This window comes from Sinohyriopsis cumingii, chromosome 16 (assembly GCF_028554795.1).
Source record: "Sinohyriopsis cumingii isolate HCF-2022 chromosome 16, ASM2855479v2, whole genome shotgun sequence".
Taxonomy (NCBI): Eukaryota; Metazoa; Mollusca; class Bivalvia; order Unionida; family Unionidae; genus Sinohyriopsis; species Sinohyriopsis cumingii.
This window is the reverse complement of record NC_142976.1, coordinates 80,246,302-80,270,278: the sequence shown is the minus strand read 5'-3', so window position 1 is coordinate 80,270,278 and position 23,977 is coordinate 80,246,302. Positions and strand designations below refer to the sequence as shown.

Genomic DNA, 23,977 nt, shown 5'->3' with positions numbered 1-23,977 from the left:
TACAATGGCAGATCTACTGGGTCTGAGCAGTTAGCACTTGGATTCAACTTACAAGCAAGTGTACAAGGCAAGTAATTCATCCAGAATGATGGGTCATTGGACAGTTATGAGTTGTTTTTATTCCTTTTGACATCTAGTATTCACAATAATTGCACCATACAAAAGGAAACAATCAATCTAACAATATTTATTTTGGTAAAGATTCTCTGACTATATTTGTGACATTATCAGGCATTTTGTACTTGTAATCTTTATTTCTCCAAACACATTAGACTCCTGAATAAATATTGCATTGCAGACTGATGATACCCCACATATACACTACACATTTACACCTTACATCTTTATCAAGACATTCCGTCCTTTAATCTTTGTGACTAAACGAACTCTAAATGACAAAGAATTGGGAAGAAACTATTAATACATACAAATGTGCAGACAATGTACTGAAATTCTAAACTATAAGTGAAAATAATATTCTAATCCTTATTAAGCATGCTGTGAGGACATCATATTAATATACTCCTTGAGGACATCTTATTAGTATACTCCTTGAGGATATCTTATTTATATACTCCTTGAGGACATCTTATTTATATACTCTTGAGGACATCTTATTAATATACTCCTTGAGGACATCTTATTAATATACTCCTTGATTACATCTAATTTATATACTTCTTGATCACATCTAATTTACATACTCCTTGATTACATCTTATTTATATACTCCTTGATTACATCTAATTTATATACTCATTGAGGACATTTTATTAATATACTCCTTAAGGACATTTAATTCATATACTCCTTGATTACATCTAATTTATATACTCCTTGATTACATCTAATTTACATACTCCTTGATTACATCTAATTTATATACTCCTTGATCACATCTTATTTATATACTCCTTGATCACATCTAATTTATATACTCCTTAAGGACATCTAATTCATATACTCCTTGATCACATCTAATTTATATACTGCTTGATCACATCTAATTTATATGCTCCTTGATCACATCTAATTCATATACTCCTTAAGGACATCTAATTCATATACTTCTTGATTACATCTAATTTATATACTCCTTGATGACATCTAATTTATATACTCCTTGATCACATCTAATTTACATACTCCTTGATTACATCTAATTTATATACTCCTTGATACATCTAATTTACATACTTCCTGATCACATCTAATTTACATACTCCTTGATTACATCTAATTTACATACTCCCTGAACACATCTAATTTACATACTCTTTGATTACATCTAATTTATATACTCCTTGATTACATCTAATTTACATACTCCTTGATTACATCTAATTTATATACTCCTTGATTACATCTAATTTACATACTCCTTGATCACATCTAATTTACATCCTCCTTGATCACATCTAATTTATATACTCCTTGATCACATCTAATTTATATACTCCTTGATTACATCTAATTTACATACCCCTTGATCACATCTAATTTATATACTCCTTGATCACATCTAATTTACATACCCCTTGATCACATCTATTTTACATACCCCTTGATCACATCTATTTTACATACTCCTTGATCACATCTAATTTATATACTCATTGATTACATCTAATTTATATACTCCTTGATTACATCTAATTTATATACTCCTTGATTACATTTAATTTATATGCTCCTTGATCACATCTAATTTATATACTCCTTGATTACATCTAATTTATATACTCCTTGATTACATCTAATTTACATACTCCTTGATCACATCTAATTTACATACTCCTTGATCACATCTAATTTATATACTCCTTGATTACATCTAATTTATAAATTTATATGTTCCTTGATTACATCTAATTTACATACTATTTGAGGACATCTTATTTATATACTCCTTGATTTCATCTTATTTATATACTCCTTGATTACATCTAATGTATATACTCTTTGATTACATCTAATTTACATTCTCCTTGATAACAGCTAATTTATATACTCCCTGAAGACATGTTATTTACATACTCCTTGAGGACATTTTATTTACATACTCCTTGAGGACATCTTATTTACATATTCCTTGATCACATCAAATTTATATACTCCTTGAGGACATCTAATTTATAAAATCCTTGTAGATGTTATTTATATACTCCTTAAGAACATCTTATTTACCTACTCCCTTGAGGACATCTTATTTATATATTCCTTGAGGACATCTAATTTATATACTCCATGATTACATCTAATTTATATACTCCTTGAAGCCATGTTATTTATATACTCCTTGAGGACATCTTATTTATATGCTCCTTGAGGATATCTTATTTACCTACTCATTACAGGCATCTTATTTACATACTCCTTGAGGACTTCTTATTTAAATACTCCTTGAGGACATATTATTTACATACTCCTTGAGGACATCTATTTATATACTCCTTGAGGATATCTCATTTATATACTCTTTGAGGATATCTGTTTATATACTACTTGAGGACATATTATTTATATACTTTTTGAGGATATTTAATTTGTATACTCCTTGAGGATATCTTATTTATATGCTACTTGAGGATATCTTATTGTTATATATTAAGGGTCTAATAAACAGTGACAAATAATGAGGAAAAACAACAAGCTTTGAAAAATTTAACAAATAATTTATTTCCCTGGAAAAACAATGTAAAAAAAAAAAGAATTTATGGTTTTAAGAAATCAAATCCAAAAATAATCCAAGAATTAAATTGTAGAAGTCCTAGTAATGAAATGTTCTAACGAATTCAAGTGTGAGTCCCAAAGAAAAATCCAAAATGGAAGGCGATGACGTATACTATAGTCAGTATAGTGCTGTAATATCTACAGTTCTTTATTATTCCACAGATAATAATATTCCAGTGTTTGAATTTCTGAATAAAATTTCAAGAAATGTCTTTGTCCAAGAATTCTGTATGAGCACAAAAATATTTCCAGGAAAAAAATTAATCTTTTAGAATCCAAATAATTTGAATAAAAATTAAAAATGTAATGCCAAACTGGTCACAAACAAACACTTTCTAGTGTAAAAGCCCAACTGACTAATTTCTCTATAGACAAAGGTTATACAGTTAAATAAGACACAAAATAGATACCCATATTAGGGTCACGTGATCACCTTCCAGAAAAGTTTAGAAGCTATTTACATGTCTAAGGTAATGTATTCCAGTACAGCCTCAATCTCACTATATGTATCCCACAATAAAAACAAATATAAAAGAAGTTGTTTACATCATTCTCAATCGAGGCCAGGAACTAGGTCAGCAAAAAGGTACAAAGTTCTTTTTTAGGTGTTTTCAACTAAACAGTCAGGTCAAACTAATTTTTGAAAAGTATCAAATTCCAGTAAACAAAATTATGTTACTTAACATGTAATGAAATAAAAATAAAAAGATTTTAAAACTTACAAACAATTAAATTAAATCAAATATAAGTCAAATAAAATATACATAACATTATGCATATGCTACTTGAGGACAACTAATTTATATGCTACTTCAGGACATCTAAATTATATGCCACTTGAGGACAACTAATTTATATGCCACTTGAGGACAGCTAATTTATATGCTAATTGAGGACAGCTAATTTATATGCTAATTGAGGATATTTAATTTATATGCCACTTGAGGACAACTAATTTATATGCCACTTGAGGACAGCTAATTTATATGCTAATTGAGGACAGCTAATTTATATGCAAATTGAGGATATTTAATTTATATGCCACTTCGGGACAGCTAATTTATATGCCACTTGAGGACAGTTAACTTATATGCTACTTGTGGACATGTAATTTAGATGCTGCTTGAGGATATGTAATTTAGATGCTACTTGAGGACATCTTATTTATATACTACTTGAGGACATGTAATTTAGATGCTACTCGAGGACAACTTAATTATATACTACATGAGGACATCTTATTTATATACTGCTTGAGGACAGCTTACTTATTTGCCAGCACTAAAAGAAAATTTTGCAAATTTTTGTTTTATGGAATAAACTTGTTGAGTTATTCAAATCAAATGTTTTCCTTTCTCTGGCTCCAACATCAAACACAGGACCATTGATAAAATGTTAATGAAAATTATACAAATTTACATCATGGTAGCATGTTACTAAGAGCTTAACACTTACACATAATGAATTTTTTGTGCCAGCTATTTTTTTATATATCAAAATCAATTCCAATATTTTATTGAAATGAAACTGGACTTTATATATATCTGGTTTATGATCTGGGTTTATGTTGCTTCTTTCAAAGATTATTCCTAACAAACTGCGTAGAAGCAGATCTGTCAGTGTATTATGTAATAGCAGATCTGGATCTGTGCAGTTTACAGTCTGACTTGACTTACATTCAAGAGTGCTCTTAAAACTCACTTACTTCGACTGCAAGAACTAACTTAAAGACTTAATAATGTTTCCTACCTTAAATATTTCAGCATGTTTTTATGTTTTCTAATTTCATGGTGTTTGTTTTTTGTAGTCATATCATTATATATGTTTTTTATGTTATAGGTGTTTTCTAATGTTGTAAAGTGCTTTGAGTTTCTACAGATTAGGCGCTATACAAAGTCCTCATTAATATTATTATTGTTATTAAGTATTCTCTCTCTCTCTCCTTCTCTCTCTCTCTTTATATATATATATATATATATATATATATATATATATATATATATATATATATATATATATATACATATATGAATGTTCATATACTCTAATTTTTTATATACCATTATTCCATACAAATTATATTTTTTGTCACATATCTATATATTTTTGTATAAAACTTCCATGCTGTGGGAATACAAATGGGTCAAATAAACAAATTGCAATAAACAAGGTATGGATAAGAGAAGTTCAGTTATACTTCAAGTCAGCCATATTTATACTCCATCAATAAAACTTAAAAAAATAATTAATTTCCATGCTCATTATGATTGCATAGAAAATCTAATCCACAACCATAATTGTGATACTTCTTTTTATCATTAGGGAGACTCCTTCATTCAGACTTCCCTTATCACTGGGGAGACTCCCTGATTCAGACTACCCTTATCATCAGGAAGAATCCCTTATTCAGACTTCCCATATCACCAGGAGACTCCCTGATTTAGATTATCCTTATCAGCAGGGATACTTCCTGATTCAGACTACCCTTATCATTAGGGCAATTCAATGATTCATACTCCCATATCATCAGGAAGACTCCCTGATTCAGTCTTTCCAATCATCAAGGAGACTCCCTGATTTGGACAACTTTTATCATCAGACAGATTCCTTGATTCTGAAATTAAAACTTTGGCCAAATGCAAATGAAATGATCTTGAAGTCTCAGTGAATTTTATCAAGAATTTCCTCATTTATTGTACATATTTTGGAAGAAAGAAAATCTCCCAAGAGACTCTGCTGAAGTATCACATTTAGTATTACTAAAGAATGCATGGTGTTCTCAGGCATTTGTGTGAAAAAAAACAGGAACTGAGCACAATACAAATTTACCTTGATAAGTTGCCATTTAAATACAGCAATTTAGTTAACAACATAGGCAGTAGTCCATATAAAAGTACAGAAACAAAAAGTAATGACTGTAACTGGAGGACCTATTATTGACTCTGAGGATCACAAAATTTATAAAATTTGTACATATGGGCTCTAAATGGTCTTGCGATCCTTGTGTTACTGTCAAACATGATGTGACTGCCCTTTTGTTGAATGTTAGATATGCTCTACCTATAGAGTAACAGGTAGAATGCAAAACACAAGAAAAATAAATAATTTTGTACATTTGTACTGTATTCACCCATGTACATATGTGAGGTGTAAGTAATTATAAACATTGTAGACCCATATCTGTTAGTGTAAGTCAGGGTCTATGCTGTTAATTCTGCTAATGATTTCAAGAGGCCAATGTGGACCCTGATCTGCCAACATATTATGAAATTACAAATCTAGGTCTATTCTGTTTGCAGTTGGGCATGATTGGCTCATATGATTCATCATAATTAACACATTGTCTGAGGAAATATAGGAAATATTATGCCACTGCATTTGCTGACAGGTCATTTGGGGAAAACAGTGGTTTACTCTCAACAGAGTTTTCAATCAGATGCACCAAGACAAATGAGATATAAATAAAATATGTTGGAATTTGAACGGATTGTACAGTGAAAAGAAATTATTACAGAACATTGAACTTATTATACTTATCTTAGGTATGCATTTACCAAAAGGGGCTAGCAGGGATATTTTACCAAGAGGGGCTACTAAATCAGGGATTTTCTACCAAATGGGTTCATCGGGATCTTTTACCAAATGGGCTACTATATGAGGGATTTTTTACTAAAAGATGCTACTAAATCAGGGATCTCCCCAAGTTTGGCAAATGTCAATTTCTGTGAAAAATAGAACAGATTACTTAAACAGAATTCATTGGTCAATTGAAATAAAGCATTTGCTTTTGCTCCATGAGCAATTTGAAGGGATACTCTGCCATCAGTTCCCTTGGTGGCTCCTTACATTTTCAAATGATGCATTGCTTTTCTTAATTTTGCCCTGTCATATACAGGAAAGTGGGCCTATCTCAAGAACCTTTAAGTTTTCTAAGTAAGAAAGATTCCTGCTAAATGTATTTAATTTTTTTGCTGGTCACAACTGATTGAAAAGAGGCATAACTTATGCCTCCTCAGGGAATGTTGACTGTTATGTCTCTTCAGGGAATGTTTACAGTGGTCTGATTTTAACTTTTCTGAAACCTAATACATAATCTTATATATTTACTGTTCAAAGAGTACAGGCAATATGCTTTGAATATTTTAATGTTTGTTTATTTACAGTTCCACAGTGTCTTGAATACTACAGACAATACTAGTTATTTGATATCATGATTGACTACGTGGATATTTATGCAAATCTTTCAAATGTGTGAGTCGTCAACTTATGTATCCATCACTATGATGTGAATTAGATGTATTAGCTATTTCTATACAGGGCATTTATGAGGACTTGTTCGTCTTGTTTCAGTTATCTACTAAGTGTAGTAAAGGGCTTGGGGAAGCTTTAAAGTTAATTAAAGATTATTATTATTATTATTATTATTATTATTATTATTATTATTATTATTATCATTATTATTATTGATGTTATTATTATTATTAAAGATTATTATTATTATTATTATTATTATTATTTTTGTTGTTATCATTATTATTACTGATGTTATTATTATTATTATCATTATCATTGATCTTGTTGTTACTATCATCATTATTATTATTACTATTATTGATCTTGTTGTTATTATCATTATTATTTTTATTATTATTATTATTATTATTGTTATTATTATTATTATTATTAATCTTGTTGTTACTATCATCATCATTATTATTATTATTGATCTTGTTACTATCATTATTATTATTATTATTATTATTATTATTATTATTATTATTAATGAGCAAATACAGTAATATTAAATACAGTGTAACATGATACTGAGAGATGGCAAATCTAAGACTATATCTAAAATATCATATATACTCAGTTACAGTCAAATCCAACTGCAAACTACACATACCCAGTAAATCTGCTACCACATAATGCACTAGCAGATGTGGTTCTATGCATTTCTTTAGGAGTAATCAGTAGAATAAACAATATAGATCATGATCTGCTGGCATATTATGTGATGGTAGATCAGGGTGTAATGTTATTTGCAGTTGGACTTGACTTATAAATGAGTATATACATAAAATAGTACATATATATAACAAGTTAAAAACTTGTTCTCAGTATTAAATGGTGACTCAAAACTTCCAAAGCTATGAACTGAAATCATGAATTTTATCATTTTTCCTTTTCAGAGTCAATGTCTTTATGTAAATCATATTCAGTTCACATTACAATGCTGGTTCATACACTTTCCATGATGTGAATATAGAAAATAAAATGGTATGGTATTTATTCACCTGTCTGCTACAGTTAATACCTGACAGAAAAAAACATTCAAAGAGAATGTTTAAACTCAAACCATCTGTAGATCTGAATATGATTGCTAATATTTAACTCTGAAAGGAAAATACATTGAAAATTTTGCCTTTTGATTGTAGAGTTCATGCTTGATATATTAACATGGAACTGTGCAAAGTCTAACCAACCAAAAACAGTTTACTAAATCAAGACTGAAGCAAGGTGTGCTCATGGATTGTCTATGCATACCTTTTACCATGAATCCGAGCAAAGTGAACTCTAAATGAAAAAAATTCAGTCAAGCAATGTTTAAGTATAGATATGAAAATGAATGAAAGATGCAAGATTAATAATAAAATTTATGCAGTGGTGAAAAGTAACAAAATATTTCCTATTCATAAGGAATACCCTTGTAGTTTATTTTGTTTGCATTGTCAGTTTCTTATATAATCCCCACTGGCAACAGATCTACCAATATTATAATTTTGTTTAAATTCTTGCAAGCCATGCAACATTCATCATTGAACTGATGTAGGTGACATCTAATACTTTGATCCTTTGTTGTGGCAGACATGAAACTTTGATTTACAACAATAAAATCATAGACATATAGTACAGACTGATTAGGAATTAAAAAGTACAAATAAATTTTACCTGTTTAAGATATTATTTAAATCAGCAAAGAGAACTTATTGAAAAATTTTAATTGCTTTTTCTTTGACCTTTCAATAATAAATATACTTATAGTCAAAGACTGAAGTAACATATAAAAATTAAAATGTAACTAATCCACATCTAAACTGTTAGCTCTCTGAAACTTTTTAAGATTGTCACCTTGAAGATGAGCATTATACAGTAAAATTCTCAAATCAGTGATACTCAGTATTGTCTTAAGTTTTAGTAAATATTCATTGAAAACAAGAAAGAATTATTTGTAGTAATCGGTGGGTGGATATATATTTTTGTAATGAAAGCAAGGTATTAACAAATATATTCATTTCTGTAATAAAATCATAGTCTTTCCGAATATAGTAATTTCTGTGGTAAAAACAAGGTATTTCTGAATATAATCATTTCTGTAGTAAAAACAAGGTCTCAACAAATATATTTATAACTTGACAATATATTAGTAGGGAATACATTTGATTGATAGATTGAAATTAAACTATTTTTATATCAGCTGGACAACAATTTTTAAGCACTCAGACTGAAATACACTTGAAATTCCAAATCATTGTGAAAGAATTGGATCACATGTATCTGTCTCTAAGCATACAACTTATAAGTTATGATAACTAAATGTAAAATGAAAGAAATTACCAATTAAAAAATCTGCTTACCCAATTCAATTATTTATGAAAAAATGACATGATTATAAAGCATCAACTCAAAAGTGTTACCCTCTGTTCTATTTTCTGTTATCTTTGATAAAATTTCTTGCATTAAAACATAATGAGAAATATTTATAAAAATGGCAAGTAAATTTTGTATGTTATGAAAAAGAAAAGAAAAAATATGAAGGTTTTGATGTGATTTAAGACATTATATTGAATAAATTTACCTATATGCCCGTCTACGCTCCTCCTTTATTGCTGGCAGTTTCCCATCATCTTCAAAGTATAATAAAGACAAGTTTGATAACAACACATAATTAATGGCTTACAAGTTTAAGAGATTTCCACTAAATTTAACTTTCACAAAGATACTTAGTCAAAATAATAAGGAATTGTTCAATGCCAATGTGCTTTAGCTTTTAGAAACCATAAGTTACCATCGATACTTGCTTAAAAGAAGAGTCCAACTTTAAACAGGACAAACCCAGATCTGCCACTGCATAATGTGCTGACAGATTTGGTTCTGAGCAGTTTGTTAGGAGTGATCGGTAAAATAAACAACACAGACCCGGATCTGCAAGCACATTATGATATGGCAGATCAGGACTTTTGCTGTTTGGAATTTGACTTGACTTACAAGCGAGTATATAAGGTATCAAGCTATGATCTTTAGAAACTATGTCATAATATTACCATATATCTGCTAAAGTCTAAAAATAAGTATATCCATTTTTTTTAAAATTATGTAGCAAGTATGCTGTATTAGAAAAAGGTATGACCATGGTCAAACCCATCTGAGTATTCCATTAGTAACTAAGATTTCCTGTTGATGTATAGTTGAAAGCATGCAACATTCTAAATAAATGTACTTGTACTTGCAAATAAATGATCTGGTATTTTTATTCAGTACCAAGTATTTCATACCAATTTTTACAGACCCTATTCTTTGCATAAATGTGTATGTTTGGTGGAAGCTTCAGTGGTATTACTGGATTTAATTTGCTTGTTATTCTTCGATTTTTATGACTATGATTGATTTCTATAAATGATTAATTTTCTAGTTCTCATCCATAGCTTTTGAATTTAATAAACTGATTTACTTGAGAACAGATCATTCTGGTACAACATGATGGGGAGATGCACTGGGGAGAGAAAGAAAAGGAAGAAATGGAAAGGAGTTTATACTGGTATGTAGAATAAAATTGTATAATCGAAAGAAGGATAATGTTGACAAAATCAGCCCTTCAGGCATTATTTGCTGTGTGAATCAGCAACTGACAGTTTATACCACGATAAACTCAGAAAAAACATTAAACTCTTACTTAGGACCCTGGTAAATTTTCAACTGTAACCTAGCAATAAGACCCCATACCAAACTGGGTACATTAGTTCTAAAATTTGACTTCACTTTGAAATAACACTACCAAATATTGGAGAAAAAGAAATAGTCTGCTTCAGTGTCTCCTTCACTGCTGTCAAAAAATAAACTACGAAGTCTTCAACGAACTTTATTGAGTTTTTTACACCTCTTTCATCTGACCCATGGTAATACCAATACAGTTTTCTATGTATTCCATTATATGAATAAAGTATTCTACTTTTTCCATTATATGAATACAGTATTCCATGTATTCCATTATATGAATACAGTATTCCATGTATTCCATTATATGAATACAGTATTCTATGTATTCCATTATATGAATACAGTTTTCCATGTATTCGATTATATGAATACAGTTTTCCATGTTTTCCATTATATGAATACAGAATTCCATGTATTCCATAATATGATTACAGTTTTCCATGTATTCCATTATATGAATACAGTATTCTACTTTTTCCATAATATGATTACAGTTTTCCATGTATTCCATTATATGAATACAGTATTCTACTTTTTCTATTATACGAATACAGTATTCCATGTATTCCATTATATGAATACAGTTTTCCATGTATTCCATTATATGAATACAGTTTTCCATGTATTCCATTATATGAATACAGTTTTCCATGTATTCCATTATATGAATACAGTAGTCCATGTATTCCATTATATGAATACAGTATTCCATGTATTCCATTATATGATTACAGTATTCTATGTATTCCATTATATGAATACAGTATTCCATGTATTCCATTATATGAATACCATATTCCATGTTTTCCATTATATGACTACAGAATTCCATGTATTCCACAATATGATTACAGTATTCAAGGTATTTCTGCTGTTCCAGTATCCCAGACTCCTAGTAGTTTCAGCCTCCCCAGTAAAATATGCCTTGATGGTTTTATTTGATAGTCTTAATCTGTGGCATTCCCATGACAAATATCAACCACAACAAAGAATACGTTAAAAGTAATGTGATCTTGCAAATTTCTTTCTGAAAATATAAATATTATTAAAGACCAGCATAATGGTACACTATTAACTGACATGTTTTTCTTTATTATTTTTTCCAGTGTATCTACATCAATGCGCATAGCAGCAACAAGTATGCACATTTTGATGACACCTCATTTTTGTGTTCCATTCTTTTTCCCATAGGTCTATCATTGGGGTAATGAGGCAGTGTCAATACAGTCATAAGCAATCTTTTCCTTTCAGTTCTGCACAGGGAACTTTACAGAAGAAAGATTAATGGAAGGCAATGGAAATTAGAAATGATATCCTATTGTTCACTTTATGCTGCTTGATTGAATTGTTTCTGCGTGTAAGAGTTTTTTTTAAGTGTCATATATTTTTAAATTACAGAATTTGCTTAAAAATAAATAATATATTGTCCAAAGGTCAACAGAAAGTCCAGATAAAGAGAATCTGTGTTGGGGTTTGCAAATCACTGTCATGGGGCTACAATATTTGTCTCCTCATGAGGCTATGCCAATTGTGGAGACAAATAATGTAACACCTTTACTGGGATTTCCTTGTCTTGCAACATAGATTATTTATTATTTTTCTCACCCAATTTTTTCCATTCAATTAAAATAACCTGCACCTTTGCGATTTAATTAACAGATTCCAAATACAATATTCATCAGGTACTATTATTGCTTCTCATACTATGTGAAGGTTGTCACATCTTGAACTCTTTTATGAAAATCTGAATAACTATCTAACAAGAATCTAGCTATTTATGCCGTTCTTAGAAAAGGAAAAAAATTACTGTATTATCACATTTAATTAACGGATGTCATATGGAAATAACAATAAGTAATTCGTATCTTTTAATTGGACAGCTTTTAACTTTCATCAGTTCCAATTTGGAAAATGTGTGTGTGTGTGTGTGTGTGATTTGGATTTTTAACATAGCTTTAACAATATTTCAATTATATCACCATGATGTCTGCAGTGTTTCAGTTTATAGTGATGTCCAGCACTAGGGCATCATGCCACAGACATCTGCATGATGTCCCACCCAGTCACATTATCCTGACACCAGGCCATCCAGTCCTACTAACCTCTTAATGCTGAGTACCTAGTGAGCAGCTGTTAATACAATTTCTTTTAAAAATTATTAGCACATTGATCTGTTACATAGAAATCTTCTTGCGGAATAGCATGTGGACTGACAAGTTAACCATTCCGATTGATAAGTGCAAGAATTTTAATTTGTTTACAATATTTGATTCAACTGGGTCTATTTAGGTGTCTCTGACAAAGTCTGAAGAATGCAGGTCTGATATAACACATTTCTAGTTGTTACTGTCTTTGCAGTGAGCTCATGAGAGAGTTTGGATTTTTCATTTTTGAAGTCAGTGATGTGTATAGTCTGTGTGCCTGGAACAGTGTTTTCTGTCATAGTCATTTATCCTATCTGTAGCTCAGTAGACTTTTAGGTCATCATACATGTAGCTCAGTAAATATTCAGGTCATCATACATGTAGCTCAGTAAATTTTCAGGTCATCATACATGTAGCTCAGTAAATTTTCAGGTCATCATACAATTTGCAGCTCAGTAAGTTCAGGTCATCATAAATGTAGCTCAGTAAATTTTCAGGTCATCATACATGTAGCTCAGTAAAGTTTCAGGTCATCATACATGTAGCTCAGTAAATTGTCAGGTCAGCATCATTAAATGTAACTAACATTAACTAATTCATTTCACACAAAGTATTTAAAACTAGTTAGGTACTTTTAGCTACATTTAATAAAGCTGACCTGAAAATTTACTGAGTTAGGCCAACATATATGATAAAATTAAACATGCTGTGTGGAATGAGCTATAGTTTCTGCCATAATACCAGACTGACTGACCTCATGTATGTGTCTGTGTGTCTGTCTCTCAAAAATGTTTTGAATGGTGTGTTCTCAAAGTTGGAGAGACATTAAGTTGCTACATGTTTTGTTTTTTTGTGTGTTATGTATGTTATTGTTGTTTGATTTTAGAACAACTCCACCAGGCACAGCAGAAAACAAGAAGGGTTTCTTCTTTTTAAAAAATAGTTCCTGGTGCATGGACACTGTAACTGAGATGGCATGACTGAGACAACCAGACTGAGATAAGAAAAGTAAGGTTAGCAAAACAGCGAGATTTCTCTGTTGCATTGGTGTGAAAAGGACATCTAATGGAAAAATGCTTTGATATATGAAGTCAAAACTTACCGTCATACAGATCATCATCATAGAATTCATATTCAAAGTCAGTTTCTGCTGTTCCGAGTCGCTCAGCTGGTGCACCTCCTGACTTTGCTCTTCTTTTTGTTGGTGAATTAAATCGTGTACCTTCAAATTCCCCGGGAGGAAGGATATTTGTGAAATACAACTGACACTGCCCACCCTTAATCCAAACAGGGAATTTAGAATCAAAATATTGGTGAGCCATGCGTTTAGGTTCCTCACTTGGCTTGGTTCGTTTGGCTCGTTCTTGCCATCGAAACAGAAAGAGATGACGTTCACAAGTTTTATGTCCAAATTTGGCAGCAATGGAAAGAGCAGACTCGCCTTTTTCATCCTCTGCATCAATATCTGCACCTATGGAATTATAAATGTTAATGACTGCAAAAATGCAACACTCACACAAAACCCCTAAGCACCTGCTTATGTTAGATTGATACGAGCTAGCGTAGCAGCCAAAGCACTTCCCATCACCTACACGGAAAAACGTTATCATCAATATGTCATTGTTCCTCATACCTCAATCATTACAAATTATTTTCCACAAGTTTAATATACATAAATATGTATTTACAATCTACATTTGTATCAATAACATAATTTCTTTCTTAATTTGATTTGTTTCAACTTGAGTTTAGCATTATATTTTTGTATTCCTCTTCTGAAAAGATACCACTTTAATGAGTAATCAATGGATAATTATTGGCTTTATAAGTTGTGATATGTTTGATAATAGTCATCTTTCACAATCTTTGAACACATGGCAAAGTCCTTTGATTGACAGTAAATCACTGTGACATCTTGCAAGGTTTCATGTAAGGGGGAAAACCTGTCAAACTAATTTAAGAGATTGAGAAATTATTAGTAACAAGTAATCACACTCACCAATGTCTTCAAAATAGGATCACTTATATTACATACAAGAAAAAAAACTACATTGTAAACCACAATGTATAATAAAAAGCAAGTTTTAAATTTATATCATATTTGTGCAAGACAGTTGTTTATTATGTCACATGACAACTGACAAAGATCTAATTAATTGTTTAAGTTACTCTGCTCAGATTATGGCAAATAATATATAATTATCATAGAATAAATACCAGATACAGCTGATAATAAAACTAAAACCTAATTATTTTGTCTGGAGTCCTTTAAATTGAAGAGAATATGGGCTTGTCAACAACTCTAAAAGTTGACTGTGTGCACCCAAGGGTGACTTGCTCAAAAGGTAATTGTTTTATTGCTTGGTCAAACAAGAACACTACAACCCATACTGAAAATGAGCATTCATTATTATTTTTATTTTAATTTTTACTTCGTTCTCAACAAATGTGTTTTACTTCCTGGTTTACTAAAAGTTAAATGTCTACATATAAAAGAAAGTGAATAAATATTTCCATCTCATCTTCTGATCATATGCTCTTATTCAATATTTTGGTTTTATCGTCTTGTTAATAAATTTATTCTCAGGGTTTTCTCATTGGTTTTTCTTTACAATTTATTTTAAAATTATACTGGGAATGACCAAATCCCAAGCTCTTTTTATTTTTCTCATGTCATTTTTTGCACTCTGGCAAAATATTCATCATAAAAGATATCATGGTCAACCACATATAAAACATGTTGTTGTGCAAAAAAGGGCATAGATATTTATTGCAATTTTTTAAAATTTTCTTTGGATAACTTCCTGTGAAGAAATTTTGAAAGTCTGCAATAAATTCTGGTAAAAAATTTAAGAATGTTTAGAACATTACGTGATTTTCTAATCTGACAACAGGTTTGCTCAGCAAATTAATTTAAATTTGTCTACTGTTTCATACCTTGTAGATTACTGAATCTGTTTACAAGTTTATTTTCATTCAATTATATAAATAAGTTTTGAATAAACATAATTTTTTCGTTTGTTTGTTCATTGATTGATTGATTGATTGATTGATTGATTCATTCATTCATTCATTGATTCATTCATTCATTCATTCATTCATTCATTCATTCATTCATTCATTCATTCATTCATTCATTCATTCATTCATTCTACATGATTTGCTTGGACCAAAAGCCCCTTACTGTGAAACCATGCATTATCCCACAAGAAGTAGAGAATATCATATTTTAAAATAAACTTTTGAAAACTGTAAATGACTCATTGTTTATGCATCAGTAAAGTGTTGCAACCAAAATATGTCTTGTAGGTGCCTGTCAGAAGTAATTTTGCCACAAAACTTCACACAATATGTTTGCATCATAAGGACATTGAAAAAATTTGTTTAAAGAGAAAAAGACATATATATAAATTATATGTGACCTGGCATTGTATTCTCAAAACTTTTTTTTTGAGCATACAAATTTCAAAGTCAAATACGATTCTTTTTTCTGTACAGTTATTTGTCACTTATAAATGTAGCTGATACAAAGAGACTTCAAAGTAAAGAAAATCTGTTAAATTTCTATGATTCTGGCTTTATTTAGGATAAAACATTACATTTCTTAATCAAAAATCAATACAAAGTTCTTACTCAAAAGGAGTTGACAATACAGGTCCTGTATATATTTTAACATTGCAAACAAAACAGAACCAACATTTTTCACACAATACATATTAGCATTGTTATTATATAATGCAGAATTACCCCTTTCCAAAAGAAGGTCTACAATATGACCACGCCCTTGGGCAGCTGCCACATGAAGAGCTGTGCGTCCCAATTGTGTACTGGCATTAACATCAGCACCTGTCAAATAAAAAAAAAGCCAGAAATGTATTACATGTATATATACTTATGAGAGTACATCACTGGTTAACTATTTTTTATATTGATTCATTCCTATATATTTCATGTTAAAAATATATTTGTATATTTACACAAGTTAAAAAATGAGATCTAACTTTGTGATACAAGACACATGAATATACTTTCCTAAAGGTGGTATAAAACAAGCATTTTGCAACCTATACTCCCCTTTATTAAATAGAGTGAAGCTTTATTTATGCAAATTCCATTTATCCTAATTTGGGGTACCTGAATGACATTTCCTGGGAAAGATTTCCACTCTTATTCCTTTAAGTAATTTGTCAGTCCAAGTCTTGGTTTACTAAAATTCTTAATTTTCTGCCTCAAACTGGGGTTGTAAAATATCGTTCTTATTACAGTCTGATGTCAATTAACTGGACTCTTTAGTGGACATAAATTTCATCTGGATGGTTAGTTATCCAGATTATATAATTTTGGTGAAAAAGTAAAACTGTAAATTGAACTACATGTATGTGGAGTAAATGGGTCAAATAATCATGTCACATGACCATTATATTTACCAGCAAAAATAATCATGTCATATGACCGTATATTTACCAGCAACGAAATATACATTAAGTTTTGAAGAGATTTGGCTTTTAAGTGAAGAAACATATTAAGATACTTTAATAAAATACTAAAATTCTTTATAAGATTTTATGTTTGGATTATCAACATTTTGGAGATCTACTCTGACTTTCCACTATGGAATGATAACAGAGGTGTGATGGATGGTCATTTTAGGGGTGGTCTTGTCAACACAGTGTCCAAGAACTTTGATCAGCATAAACTTAGCTGATGTGCATTCTATTCACACCTGTGTCAGCAGGTGATTAACTTTTATCATCATTGATCACTTATTGTCATCTAATTACAAAGGCCTGGGTTAATGAATGCCTTTGATCTGACCTTTGTGAGTATTTAACAATAATTTTCGTAGTTATAAAAAATGACATATTGTCATAGCAACACTCACACAGCAACAATTGTGTGCAAGAATTTATCTCTTTGTTTCTCCCTCTTCCTGCCTCTCTCCTAACTCATTTATTTTTACTTTAAAGTGATAATTTAGATATTCTTAATATTAATGTAATTATAATAACATGAGATTATATTCAACTGTGTTTGTTTCTGAAATTCTGTTACTCTGTATTATGTTGTCATCATGATAGCAGTAAACAAATTACCGGTAGTTTCATTTACAGATGACTGTATATTGTACAAAATAACCATTTCAGGGGACATGGAAGTCATCTATGTGAGATAATAACCTGGATAATTGACATCCAGATAATCAACATTGTACTGTACTTTTCTGGCAGCAATAAATATTTCACTGAACATTAAATAGTCATCAAACAGTAAAACTCAATACATTTAATATAACACCCTTACTTTATCTCTGAGGAAAATATGAGGGCTTGCTCGACTTTGACTTCCTCGACTTCTTTTTCAAGAATGAAAACGTTCCAAAGTGATTAATTTGAAACTAAAGATTAAGTTTTCATTCTTTCTATTATCTTTTCATTTCATTAAAATAACAATATCTAATGAACAGATCATGTAAACTCTCAATCTCAGGTCAAATTTTGCAAGGTTTTGTGAAACTGAGTTGATATACATGTACTTTAAATATGGTAGAAAAATGGTACCAAAAAATAATTGTGGTGATTACTAGCACTCACTTGTTGATGTCTATGAATACTGGTTATCGTAAGTACTGAAAATCATTTAATTTTGGAAAACATAATTACTAAGATTTTGAGGCAAGAAACTATATATACTCGCTTAAAAGTCACATCCAACTGCAAACTGCACAGACCCAGATCTTCACTGCACAATGCACTGGCAGACCTGAGTCTGTCTACACAGTTTGTTAGGAGTAATTAAATTAACAAACAACATGGACCCTGATCTGCTGACATAAATATGAAGGCAGAAAAGGATCTATGTTGTTTGCAACTGGGCTCGACTTATAAGCGAGTACAGTACAGTATCATACTGCGCACATCCTTAATTTGTAAATATTCTCATCATCTTTATGCTAAAATTGCTAATTGTTGACAAAAAATGAAAATAATACATGTATAATGATTTAGATTGATCAAGTTTTGTTTGCTAGTCCAAATGTATTTACTTTACCTAGAATCTATGAATGTAGGTCCCATTTTGAAATTTAATGCAAAGGAAGAAAACTTTTAATGCACATAATGTGAAAATCTGAGCCTTTACAAATATGTTTGAAACTCTCATCAATATTCATAAATAAATTCCAAAAATTAAAATAATCTAATAACAAAAGCATCATAAAAGGCTTGGAACTTAATCAATATCTGGTTCTGTGTAGTTTGCAGTTGGACCTGTCTTATAAGTGAGTATATAATAATAATAATAATAATAATAATAATAATAATAATAATAATAATAATAATAACAATAATAATAATAATAATAATAATAATAATAATAATAATATGGCAAGTATGCACTAGAAATATGCAGAAGCTTTGCACTAACAATTTGTAAACTGGTGAAATTCAGAATATGTTTTGTATACAAACAGTATTGAATTTTCAACTTATCTGATAATTAAATCATACCATTTTGTATCATTTATTCAAATACTGATAAATTTATAATACATTTTAGTAAACTCAGAATAATTTTCATTCCTAATCTCAAAACTCCCTTCATGTAAATTATAACATATATTGAAATTATCTACTATTCAGATTTTGAGTTTCTCCTATTTTTTCCTTGGTTTCATAATGTACTAATACATGTGGATCACATCTGGTTTAAACAATATGTATTGAGCATCATCAGCCATCGATTCATAAATTAGCATCACATGTTTTAAGTTGAGCTATTTGTACAATTGCTTATGTAGAGCTCTGGTCTTCTTAACAATAGTGATAATCATATAGATAATACAGCCGATACAGAACTGTGCAGCAAGTGAAGCCTCTTATATACAGCTCTCTCCTTCTTAGCATTCTTGAAATGCATGGCTTTTACAATAAGTGGCATTTATGCTGTGCAAGAAAGAAAGGAAGAAATAAGAGAGGCATGCAATATTGTATTTTTATGAATACAGTAAAACCTGTCTTGATAGTCCATTGAGAGACTTCCTGTCTTGTAAGACCACATTCTCAATGCATGGATATATTTATTATGTATTGATATGACCTGTCATGAGAGACCACCTGTCTTGAGAGACCATTACTGTTTGGCAGAAGAGGTGGTCTTTCAAGAGGGGCTCTAATGTACAGACATGTCATATTTAGAACAACAATATACCATATATACATGCTTATAAAATGAGTCCAACTGAAAACTACACCGACCCAGATCTGTCATCACATAATGTGCCAGCAGATCTGGTTCTGTGCAGTTTGTTAGGAGTAATTAGTAGAACAAATAAAAAAAACCCCTAATCTGCAGGTACATTATGATACTGCAGGATAGGATCTTTGTTGTTTGCAATTTGACTCGACTTCCAAGCAAGTACATATGGTAAAAATATGCATACATGTATATGTATATTGTTGTTGGTGCCAGAGTGGTAGTGGCTTAATTCAGAATAAAGAGTATCACAGAGTATTAATAGTTTTGCATTGTTGATCATATTTATGTATGATATCACTGTGACATTAGATAAAAACTAACAATGACTCTCAGGATATGAAATTTTACATATACATCAGCCTTCTGTTGCCAATAATTCAACATTTTTTTTATTTCTCTCTGGCACTCTGAGACAAAAGGCACACATTCTAGGAAAAAAAAATAGCAAAAACTAATCACAAAAAATCTGAATTTCTTAAACTGCATGATTTTAAAAGAAGAACTTATAAATAAATTAATATACCAGATCTGCAACTGGTGAATAAAGACATTTTTCTTTACCTGAATCGATGAGTTTTTTTACTAGCTTTATGTGACCTCGATGGGCTGCAATAAATAAGGCTAGAAATGCTCGCTCCTCAAGCCAAATTTTCCTTGCTCGTTTTGTCATGTAATCACTATGAGGTGTCCTGTAATCTGTTGGTTGTGTAACTCCCAGCTTAAATACCTGAAAAATGAGTCATCCATATTCAAGATGTAACATTAAATATACACTGCACAATGGCATTTAGTACAACAATAATTATAACAAGCAATCTAATATAATGGTCACCTCCCTTAAACAACAACCTCCTATGTTCAATAAGTGTCAGATGTCCTCTCTTCATCTGCATAATTAACCTCTCTTCATTAGCCACCTTTCTTCCAAAGACATAATTTATCCATCCCATGGGTGGCTGCTCATGTGAGGTTGCAATGTATTTAGTTTAGCATTCATTTCACTCCATACACAAGGCTTTGAATCTTCACTTGCAAAATCACATTTTTGATTAATGTTTTCAGGAATGTGTCCTATTAATGTTTTCAGGAACTTATAAATGTATCCTATTGATGTTTTCAAGAACTTATAAATGTGTCCTATTGATGATGACAATAAATAAAGAAATACAAAAAAAAAACTCTTGAAAGGGTGCCTCCATCTGATAAAAGGTCACTCCTGATCAGAGACCACCTTGCCCAATACCAAAAGAGTATATTTTTAACATTTTCACCCCATGAAGAAAGACTGTCACCCATTTTTCAAGTTTAGTCTTTCAGAGCTGAAGGAGTGGTATCAGAAGAGAGGAGTTACTGTATAGAAAGAGCAATAAAGAGTAAGTAAACAAAAGATTCAATAACTATCTAACTGGACAAATGTCAAAATCTGCAGCAATAAAATCCAAAAGTATTTGTTGAAACAATTCTATACTTGTGAGGCAATGATGCTAATTACAATGACACTTGTGGTCACTGCATAAGACAAATATTTAAAAATGAGCATAATGTATTCAGTGTTATGTTGTATTCTGACATAATTTGTAGATTTTTATGCAGCTTAACTGGCTCTACTTAAACTGAACCTCAATTTGGTACAGCAAACTCAGGACCATTGGTATCCACAAAAATGACATTCACTAATTTAGTTTTGAGATACAACAAAAGGCAAAAGAGCTTCAATTTCTGTAATGTTTTCTCACCCAGTCTATATCATTTGATGCTGCTGCCTCAATAAGTTCTTTCCACATCGGCCAGACTCGGAGTTGCAGTGTTGCACCAGGTACAATATCATTAGAACGCACATCACTACCATCCAATAGATCTCCTATAAATAACAGATTTTTCATAATTAATTTAAATTTATGGTTCAGTCAGGAAAATATTTTAATTTGGACTTATCAGGCAAATTAATACTATATGCATCCAAAGGACAAATTTTGGCCAGTGTAATGGAACAAAAGGTAAGTGTAATATCACTCACCTGGGTAATTGACACATATCAGCTTGTAAATGCAAATTCATGCAATTTTTGAAAATGTGCAAGGAAAAGAATATGAATGTATGCGTATGCAAATACAGATACATCAAAAATTGCAATAACTTTAAATATTGTCAATGATTCCATATATACTAATAAAGATGTCGTTTTATATGTGGATGCAGATACAATTTTTTAAATCACTCCATGTAGCAGTTCCAGTTGTATCAGCGCACACTAAGTGGATGGTGGAAATACTGCTAATTGATATCATAAATAGGGTATTTCCCAGACTTTTAACCACATGTGGCAGATAGCAACAGAAAAAAGCTATAACTAGATAGATTCCACAATGCCATATCTGTACCTCAATGCCATGTATGCATATGCATTCATACATATGGAATCTTAGCTTTACTTGGCATTACAATCTGTGCAGGCAGCATAGATTTCTGGACCTGTCCTGACCCTCTTGGAGCCCTGCCCCATGACTCGTAACTTAGAAACTATTGAGATCTGCACAGGTTAAAAAAACAAGATTGTCCCTTTTATTTCTTGCAGGCACAGGGGCTTGACCCTAATTCATAACTAGAAACTGTTCATGTGGTACTTTTGGGAAAAAGGTGTTAATGTTTTTTTTCTATTGTAGGCAACAGCAGGCATATTTGTTGGAATATTGGTATCATTTGTGTAAATTTCAAAGCCTTTCAATGTTTTCTATCAAATTCAGTCAAGTAGTTTCTGAAAAAAAAATCATTTAAAGGATTTTTCTTTTCTGTAATGGTAGTTAATGCTTTCTCTCAAATTTGGTCAATTTGTGATGAGCAATCTCTGAGACACAGTTTCAGATTTATCTATTTTTATTATGGCAGCCATATTTGATGATGGATTGACATTATATATACAAATGTTTAAGATGCAAGGATGAATTCTGACAAATTTGTTCAAATTCTGTTTACAGTTTTGAGAAGTTGTGAAAGTTAATTTTAATTCTAGGAACAGCAGTCAAATTTGATGGCAAATGAACATCATTTTAATAAATATCAACACCTTCATGCCAGGAGGCTTTTTGTCAAATATGGGCAGTGTTTGATTAGTCAGTTAAAGGCTTGTCTAGTTTTTGTAATGGTGTTAATATTCTATTACTGGTAAGTAACATGTGTAAAAAAAATCTGAAAGTCTTATATGCCAGGATACTATCTATCAAATTTGTCAAATTCTATTGTGCACTTTTTGAGAAGAAGTAATTTAAAGGTTTATCTATTTTTAGCTACAGTGGCAATATTTGATGGTGAATCGTTTTGTTTTTTAAATCAAATTTTAAATTTTTTCAAAACCTTTAATGTCATGATGCATTCTATCTAATTTGGTAAAATTACATTAAGTGGTTTTTGAGAAGAAATGGTAGCCACATTTCATGATGGATCAAAACTCATTTAAAAAAAACTGAAAGACCTTTATAATAAGATGCTTTAAACTTTAGTCAACATTTTTTGAGTGGTTTGTGAGAAAAAGTTTGAAACAAATTATTAATGGACAAGAGACAACAGATGCACAACAAATGAAAGACCATACCATAAGCTTATTTGCTTTTTTCGGCAATGTAAGCTGTTAAGATAAAAGTAATCAATGCTGTCTTTGCATTACCTATTTAGCAAAGCAAATAGATTTATTTTATTATAACTCTGTAATTGGGTTATTTCAAATTATGCAGAGAATAGTCACAAATTCTTTAAACTCTGAAACTTGGAAGCTATTGTTTTATTGATTGAAATGAAGAAGGAAAAAAGCCATAGATCAATGACTTAATTTATTTTCAACTTGAGTTCTGCAA

The 23,977-nt window shown here is 30.7% G+C and overlaps 1 protein-coding gene across 6 annotated transcripts in view; it reads right to left on the bottom strand.

Annotated features, from left to right (window-relative positions):
• Positions 1–23,977, bottom strand: part of LOC149780878 (uncharacterized) — a 52,875-nt gene that overhangs the window by 27,739 nt on the left and 1,159 nt on the right. For 3 of the 6 annotated variants that reach the window (XM_089937978.1, XM_089937976.1, XM_089937980.1), the window contains exons 2-7: positions 21,866–21,990; positions 20,691–20,856; positions 16,623–16,721; positions 13,978–14,346; positions 9,593–9,641; positions 341–388 (exon numbers count right to left, since the gene is read on the bottom strand). In XM_089937978.1, coding sequence (XP_089794104.1) covers positions 341–388; positions 9,593–9,641; positions 13,978–14,346; positions 16,623–16,721; positions 20,691–20,856; positions 21,866–21,990 — 856 coding nt within the window. Of the gene's footprint in view, positions 1–340; positions 389–8,280; positions 8,311–9,592; positions 9,642–13,977; positions 14,347–16,622; positions 16,722–20,690; positions 20,857–21,865; positions 21,991–23,977 lie in introns of all 6 variants that reach the window. The other 3 variants (XM_089937981.1, XM_089937982.1, XM_089937979.1) reach the window with 2 other exon arrangements.